The 8,590-nt window shown below is 47.1% G+C and overlaps 1 protein-coding gene across 2 annotated transcripts; it reads left to right on the forward strand.

Moving 5' to 3' along the window:
• Positions 1,392–4,356, forward strand: LOC8075913 (protein GPR107). 2 transcript variants are annotated; one of them, XM_021464005.1, is made up of 3 exons: positions 1,393–2,371; positions 2,502–3,026; positions 4,073–4,356. In XM_021464005.1, the coding sequence occupies exons 1-2, from the start codon at positions 1,520–1,522 to the stop codon at positions 3,000–3,002; spliced, it is 1,353 nt and encodes a 450-aa protein (XP_021319680.1). In that variant the 5' UTR covers positions 1,393–1,519; the 3' UTR covers positions 3,003–3,026; positions 4,073–4,356. The 2 variants fall into 2 exon arrangements, with proteins under 2 accessions (XP_002446769.1, XP_021319680.1); XM_002446724.2 differs by lacking the exon at positions 4,073–4,356 and having other exon boundaries at positions 1,392–2,371; positions 2,502–3,194.

An 8,590-nucleotide genomic window follows, 5' to 3' on the forward strand; every position in this document is an offset into this window, starting at 1 on the left:
GTACTTGAGATGACATCCTCTAATTATTCTTATTTAATGTTTTAAGTTTTGCCGGGCTGTATTACTTTCAAAAGTGCAGTTCTTGAGCAGGAGGACATGATGCGGATAATGTTTGATGCTATTAGTGTGACTAATGACATCTCATATGTTCCTAGAAGTGGTCATGATGATAGAGAGAGTGAGGAGCATGAGGCCGGTCATGGTAATGATGATAGTGAGAGAGTTGAAGGGAGTGGTTCATGATAGGTCACACCAAATGCTAATAAGAGGTCAGCACAAGGCTTCGCCTCTGGAAAGAAAAATAAGACATATAGAGATCAACTTATGAAGAGGTTGGTTGACGCATATGAGAAGAAGGCCGAAAGCAGTAAAAATTCAGCAACTTCTCATGTGGCTGATCATGTTAGAGATGAGATTGCGGCTATGTTGGAGCAAATCATTAACGATGGAGCTGAAGAAGGGAGTGACGAATACTACTATGCCACATCCAACTTAACAAAAAAGGAAAACCGTGATGTGTTCATTACCTTGAAGACACCTAATGGGAGGCTTAATTGGCTAAGGAGGGCATGGGAGGATCAGAACAATTAGTGTTGTTATGTAGTCAAATAAATTGTTGACTACTAGACATTAATATTTAATGCTGATGTAATGGACACATTATTTGATGTTTTATGTTATGACTTTGCTTGTGCGAATAATTGTTTAGTGCATATGTTGCCTTTGTTTCTTTGCTCATTCTTCATTATGTGTACTTAGTTTATGTGTTGCCTCCAGTGATGAAAATCAGGATGAGTCGGTTAGTGTTTGGAACTTGAGTATTTTGTAGCAATTACATTAATCAAATGGGCATTATTTAGACTATTGTTGTACAATGGATCTGTATGGAACCATATTTCTATCTCAAACTTTACAAATATTGCCACCATTGCCTTTAGATCATTGTAACAAACCAAAAGAGGTATCATCAGGCCTCAGGGTACATAGGTCATTTTACATCCAGGACACAAAACGCCTAGCTTATCGGGACAACAGATTCTCCAGATCGCGACCTATCAGATAAAGCCTACTCAAATTATAAGCGAGACTCATAAAAGATGAACCAAACCGAGTGTTTGAATATTATTCTCATTTTTCTTCTTGCTCTTATTTTTTCCAGAAGATCCAACAGGCCCAAATTTGTTGATTTCAATATAGTTGGGCTATAGTCGGAGCACTGAAAATGAGAAGTACTACAAGTGGAGGTCGATCGGTACTACTAGAGTTCTCGGTGCTTTTTTGACACTTATGCATGCGATCTTCTCCAGGCTCCCATGGCCATCCCTAAAACACGCCATGCTCGTCGACAGGCCCCTCCCTCTCTCCGTTCGTGTGGCTTCGTGCACAGCTCATATGCATGCCACAATTCTATCTATGCCAGGAGCAGGCAACTAAGGGCATTCCTCACCCACGGCCGCGGGCGAATTGAATGGCGTGACGCGCGCGAACCCAACTACTATTACGTACGTGACGACCAACAATGCAGCTCGATAGATTCATGGCCGCCTCCGTGGTCCTCGCCGTCGTCGTTGTTTCCCTCGCCGCCGTCCTCCCTATTGCTCGCGCTGAGATCAAGACGACGCCCATTGTCTCCGACTCGCGCTCCGTCATCCTGTTCGAGGAGTTCGGCTTCCGGCGCGGCGGGCACGCCACTGTCTCGGCCACCGGCATCTCATGGAGGGTCCCCGAGGGGTCCCAGCTGCATGCCGTGGACACGACGCTCATGGGCTTCTTCCTCATCTCCAACTCCCTCTTCTACAAGATCAACAACGAGTCCGACTACGCCGAGGCCACCGGCGGCGCCTTCTGCCCGCTGACGAGCAAGTACGTGCAGCGGCTCTTCCTGTTCAAGGAGGTGGCGCCCGACGGCACGGGGCGGGGCTCCCTGACCATCGACTCCGACGACCAGTACACGGTGCTGTTCAGCAGCTGCCAGGAGGGCGTGGAGGTCACCATGGAGGTGAAGACGGAGATGTACAACCTGCGGCGCTCCGGCGCCCGGGAGTACCTCCCCGTCGGCCTGCTGCCGCTGCCGTGGATCTTCGCGGCCGCCGCCGCGGTGCACTTCGCGTTCCTGGGCACGTGGGTGCTCATCTGCGTCAAGCACCGCCGGACCGCGGAGCGCATCCACGCCGTGATGGGCGCGCTGCTGCTGTTCAAGGCGCTCAAGCTCGCGTGCGCCGCCGAGGACCAGTGGTACGTGGAGCGCACCGGCACGCCGCACGGGTGGGACGTCGCCTTCTACGTCTTCGGCTTCTTCAAGGGCATCCTGCTCTTCACCGTCATCGTGCTCATCGGCACCGGCTGGTCCTTCTTGAAACCTTACCTCCAGGTGAGGTGCATGTGCATGCGATTGCGATGCGGCCGTCGTCGTCCGATGATACGTGCTGTATCTGCATTTGCAACGATCACCAACGATAGATCGATCATACATTCATACGTGCGTGCGTGCACCCGTGCAGGAGCGCGAGAAGAACGTGCTGATGATCATCATACCCCTGCAAGTGATCGAGAACATCGCGTCGGCGGTGATCGGGGAGACGGGGCCGGCGGGGAGGGACTGGCTGGCGTGGAACCAGATCTTCCTCCTGGTGGACGTCATCTGCTGCTGCGCGGTCTTCTTCCCCATCATCTGGTCCATCCGCAACCTGCGGGAGGCGTCCAAGACCGACGGCAAGGCGGCGCGGAACCTCCAGAAGCTCACGCTCTTCAAGCAGTTCTACCTGGTGGTGGTGTGCTACCTCTACTTCACGCGGATCGCCGCGTCCGCCGTCGCCGCCGTGCTCAGCTACGAGTACCAGTGGGCCGTCAACGTCTCCATCGAGACGGCCAGCCTTGCCTTCTATGTGTTCGTGTTCTACAACTTCCAGCCCGTGGAGAAGAATCCATATCTATACGTCGGTGACGATGAAGAGGAAGCCGCGGGTGGGCAGCTTGAGATGGAGAGCACCTTTGAGATCTGATGATGAGACATATGCATGCATCATGTACGTGATCAATGTCTTATTACTCTCTCTCTCTCTCTCTCTCTCTCTCCAAGTTTTGTATAGTTAACATATACAAGTACGCTGATACGGTTTTGATATTTTTCCCGGTCGCCTAAAATGTCCTAATCTTTCCAGACATAATATATAAGATTAATTAATTAGGAATCAGTAAGTTCTGGTGCCTGGTCTGTTTATGCATGTGTCTTTGGAGTTCTTTCTTATTAGAAATGATCCAAGCTTGATATATACTACTTTCACCCCTAATTTCGGTGCCGCATAAACATATATAGCCAGAGCCAATTCTACCTCCAACACATCTGCACAACAAACCGCCTTAAAACAAAAGGGTCGAGCAGATTCAATCTACACTATCACCTGTAAATGTGAGGTCAATTAGTTAGGTTTCTTGTAGTGGAAGACTTGCTACGGGTGATCGCATTTTTATTGACTTATTCTAAAATTTTAGCGGTGTTGTGCTTTAATAATAAACAATGTTTTCGTCAACTAGACATATGCAGTGACTTTGTTAATCCTAAGATCTACCAACATATAGTCTTTCGTAGGTGCTCGTAGAGGTAAAGTTTAGATGCGTATGTTCGTATAGGATGTGAGTGTACACGAGTTGTGAGTGTCTGTATATGATGTAAATATTTTTTTTGAAATGCGGCAAAAGGATTTTGCCAGATTTTTATTAGACGGTGAAAAACAAAAAGAAATACAACACAAACAAGCAAAAACAATTCTCTGTACTATGCTACAGCTCTACTCTACTAGTGATCTGTTGTTTCTACTCTTGTAGTTAGACTGAACTGATCTATCTCTTCTTTGCATAGCAATGCCACCGCGCTTGGTTGTAAACTTTTATTTTAGAAGGTTCTTCTATTCCTCTTTCCAAAATTCCACCAAAAATAAATTATTATGATGTCGTCAAACATTCTCTTGTGTGGTTTATCAATTTTTATTTTGCACCTTCTCCAATAGCTATGTAGCGATCCATTTTCCCCTACCACGTCAACCCCTGACAGTCCAAACCATATCTTCACTAGGGCCCAAACCTGCTTGGAGAAGATACAGTCCTTGCACAAGTGTGTCGGTGTTTCCGACTCGACACCACATAATTTGCAGGTGGGATCATTCGGCCAATTCCTCTTGATCAAATTGTTTGTTGTGAGGATCTTCTTATGTAGCAAGGTCCACGCGAAAAAACGACATTTGGGTTCCGCTTTGGCTCTCCATATTGGCGTGATACGTAACTTACTGTATGTTCCTTCAAATTGAATGTGGTAAGCACTCTTTGATGTATATTCCCCATCTTTCGTCCATCGCCAAATTATGTTGTCTTCCCTACTATTATCCAGCTGAGTGTGTTGCACCATCTCCCAAAGCCGGATGTATTCATTGACTTCGGTCGGCGATTGTCGGCGTCTAGACTCGTCGTCTAGACACTAACGGGTATAAGTCTGCGTGTCTTCCTAAACCCGGATGGTGATGCAAGTGGAACACAGAGAATTTATACTGGTTCAGGCCAAGGGTGCCCTACGTCCAGTGTATGATTGGGGATTTGTATTGCCTTGCACCCGAAAGTGCTCGTAGTAGGGGGATACAAGCAGGTTGCGAGAGAGGGCTAAGTCCCAGGTCTCGACTTGGTGGACAGGGTGTTATTTGCTACTCTGGTTTGTGCGTGAGCTTGCTTTGAGTTCTTGTGTTGTGAGCGTGATCTTGGATGTGTGCCCTGGCTCCCCTTTTATAGTCATAAGGGGACACATGGTTTTTACATGTGTTGACCGGTGATCTCCTTCTGGTGAATGGTAAAGCCACAGTCCCGACCCTGTAGAAGCTTGCCCATCCCGTCCTTGGGGCATGACTGACAGCATGGTTGCTCCTGTGGAGGGTTGCCGAACCCTGTTGAGATCGTGGGGGTCGGATCGGTGATGATACTGCTGCATGTCCTGTAACAGTAGGAGAAGACAGGCAACAGTGGTACAGGTTAATCTCTTCCATACCTCCTTTACTGTGAGGCGGTACTTCACAGTGAAAGAGGTAATGCTAAACAGTAGCTGGAGTAGTTGGAACAGTTGCTGCCATGCCCTGCCGCGGTATGGGGATCACAGCGTATGTCATGTCGACGGTACGGCCACTGTGCGTTGAAAACCTAGCTCCGAGATGGGGGCTTGGGCAAGGCGGTGTTTGCGCCCAGGCCCAAGAGGGGTCGGGCGAGGCGGAACTTGCGCCCGATGCCAAGGGGTCGGGCGAGCCGGAGCTTGCGCCTGAGGCCAAGGGTTCCGGCGAGACGGAACCCGCGCCCGAGCCCTGGTGATCTCGGGTGATCTGCCTTATCCCCTTTTTTGCGATTTTTACTTCCCTGATTTGGGTATCCCTTTTTATGGTACCCAACAGTGATGATACTGGAGTGATGTGTGCTATCCATTTATTGTTTTGTAAGGCTTTCTGTACCGTGATCTGCTTCCGTTTGGCTTTCTTGAATAGAGTCGGTGCTACATTCTTGGCCGTCATACCTTGCAGCCATGAGGAGCTCCAGAACTTAGCTGTTTTGCCATATCCTATTGACACCACCGTTGAGGCCACGAAAAGGTCCCTATCTCGGTCATCGCATGGGATTTCAAGTTTGTTCCAAGCTCTTGCTTTTTTCCTCCATTGGAACCAAAGCCATCGTAATCGCGTGCACATGCGAAGCGTTCTAAGTCTAAGATCCCCGACCCTCCTTTGATTTTGGGTCTACAAGACGTGGGCCAGTTAACAAGTGAATGTCCGCCATACACCTTGTTCGGTGTCTCCCCTCTCCAAAGAAAACTTCTTCTCATCCGATTGATCTTTTTTATGAGCCATTTGAGTTCAGGAAACACTGTCATGTGGTATATTGGCTGAGAGGATAGCACCGTTTTCACCAGTGTCTCCCTACCGGCTGATGATAACAACTTCCCCTTCCATCCTAGCAATCGTGCTCTGATCCTATCTAAGAGAGGTTGAACATCTAATCTTCCTGAGTTTTCTGGTATGAAGAGGGAGCCCGAGGTATCACCCATGGAAACTACAGATTTTTCACGAGAAATTCTTGAGGAGTTGCATGACTGTATTGTTATCCATCCTGATCGGGTATATCTCTGTTTTGGATATGTTAATTTTGAGACATGAGCAATCTCCAAAAAATGCAGAATTCTATGCAGATGGTCAATTTTCAGGCTGTTGGGGGAGGCAAAGATTGCCACGTCATCGGCGTATAGGGAGCATTTGAGGCTTGCCACCCTAGGTAAGACGGGGTTCAAAATTCCCCTGCTCACAACGGTTTCGATGATACGTTTGTAGGGGGTCAATGGCTAAACTGAACAACATCGGTGAGAGGGGGTCTCCTTGTCTGAGCCCCCTTTCACGTCTGATCCCTTTTGTTGGCTGACCGTTTATCAGTATTTTGGAGGTGGCTGAGCCAAGTAGTGCCGCTATCCAATCCCTCCATTTTAAGCTGAAACCTAGGTTTTCTAGGACCTCAAGTACCTCAAGTAAGTAGCTCCATCCAATTGAGTCAAATGGTTTGGAGATGTCCAGCTTAATGAAGAGAGCTAACTGTCTTTTCTTATGTAGTAGTTGTATCACTCGTTGTACATAGATAAAATTATCATGGATGCACCTCTTCTTTATGAATGTGTTCTGTGCATTTGAAACAATATCATTTAAATGTGGTGTCAATCTATTTGCTAGGAGTTTCGTAATGATTTTCACAATAATTAGGCTTATGGGCCCATAGTCCGAGAGGGTTGCTGCATCTTGGGTTTTGGGTAGTAGCACTATGTGTGCTGTATTGATCAGATGTAGTTTGGACGTCAGATTACCAAAGAAACTCATAATCACTTGTGTCACGTCCTCCTTGATTATATTCCAACATTTCTTGTAGAAAATTCCTATGAACCCATCGGAACCGGCTGCCTTCTCGGTTGGCATCTCCTTGATGACTCTTTCTATTTCTTGCGTGGTAAAGGGTTCGTCAAGGTCATCTAGTTCATGATGGTCATAGCCCAATTCCTCCCATCTGATCGCGCCAGTTCTGATGCTTGGAGAGCCCAACAAATTAGAGAAATGGTTAAGCGTCATGGTCAGTTTACTTTCTTGCGTGACTGTTGGTCCTAAGTCTCCATTTAGGGTCACAATGAACGCTTTCTTCTTTCTCAAGTTAGCGTGTAGTTGAAAGAAACATGTGTTGGTATCCCCCTTCTAGATCCATGTTAATCTGGAGTGTTGGCGCGCATGCGATCTCTGTATTGCTGCAATTCCAAGGGACTTTGTTTTAAGGTATTTTTTGAATTCCAATTCTTCTTATGTGAGGGTTCTCTCCTCTTGAGCCTTTTCCAAGTTTTCCAGAGTTAGCGTGAGGATGGCCAGCTCAGCCTCCAACCCCAAGAGATTTCCTCCTCCAATTCTTCAGGGCCTTCGCTATTCTTATCATTTTAACGTGTAGTCAAAGAATGACGTCCTATGTATTAACTGGTTTGGACCATGTTTCACTAATCGTGCTCATAAATCTGGGTCTATGAATCCAATGTGACTCAAACCTAAAGCCCCCGATAAATTCCATGGTAGTATCACCTTGCAAAAATAAGGCGCTATGGTCTGATCCAAGCGAGGCCAGTGCATGCAGATCAGCTCTTGGGAACAAGTCAAGCCAGTCCGTTGATGCGAAGAGGTGATCAATTTTTGTCATCGTTGGAGATTGTTGATCATTGCACCATGTATACTTCCTCCCCCTTAGTTCGATTCTAGCAAGTTCTAGATTATCAATTGTCGCCCAAAAGATGTTAATCAAAGTCAAATTGAGGCATGTGTTGTTCTTGTCTTGTGCATTTAGTATTAGGTTGAAGTCCCCTAACAGAAGCCATGCTGGTAGGCTCATTGGGCGTAGATTAGTGATCTCCTAGAGGGACATCAGTTTGTCCGCATCCCCTTGTGGCCCATATACTCCAGTTAAAAGTCCAGGCCTTGTTTTCTGTTAACATGGTGACTTTTGCCGAAATAGTGTGTGTGGTTGTATGGGGGTGACTTATTTTGAAGAAACGATCAGAAGCAGCAATTAGTATCCCTCCACAAGTACCTACGGAAGGTTACGTGTCCACATACAAATTTTAGTTTCTTGTAAGCAGACAATTTTGGCGCCTGTGGCAATAATATGGTTCCGAACATAAGCCTGTTTGACCCCATTGTTCAACCCCCTCACATTCCAACACATTAGATTATAGTTTTGGGTCGACATTAACTGCAAAGTGCCCCTAAATATTCATGGTGAAATTCGGCCAGTTGGCTGAAGTTCCCATATCCAGCTTGAACAATACAAAACATCTGCCAAGTCTTTCTCAAACCAGGTTCACGTCGAAGGCTCGCAGGCCAGCAGGCGCACCAATGCCGAAGGCTCACATGCCAGCAGGCATAACTTTGCCGAAGGCTCCATGGCCAGCAGGCAAACACACGACATAAACACAGTCTAGTTCTTAGATCAACTACCAAAAGATAACTTGGGCTTAAGGCCCCGACACTCCCTTCACTTAGGGCTAACATTAGAA

Source organism: Sorghum bicolor, chromosome 6 (genome assembly GCF_000003195.3).
Source record: "Sorghum bicolor cultivar BTx623 chromosome 6, Sorghum_bicolor_NCBIv3, whole genome shotgun sequence".
In the NCBI taxonomy this organism is placed as follows: domain Eukaryota; kingdom Viridiplantae; phylum Streptophyta; class Magnoliopsida; order Poales; family Poaceae; genus Sorghum; species Sorghum bicolor.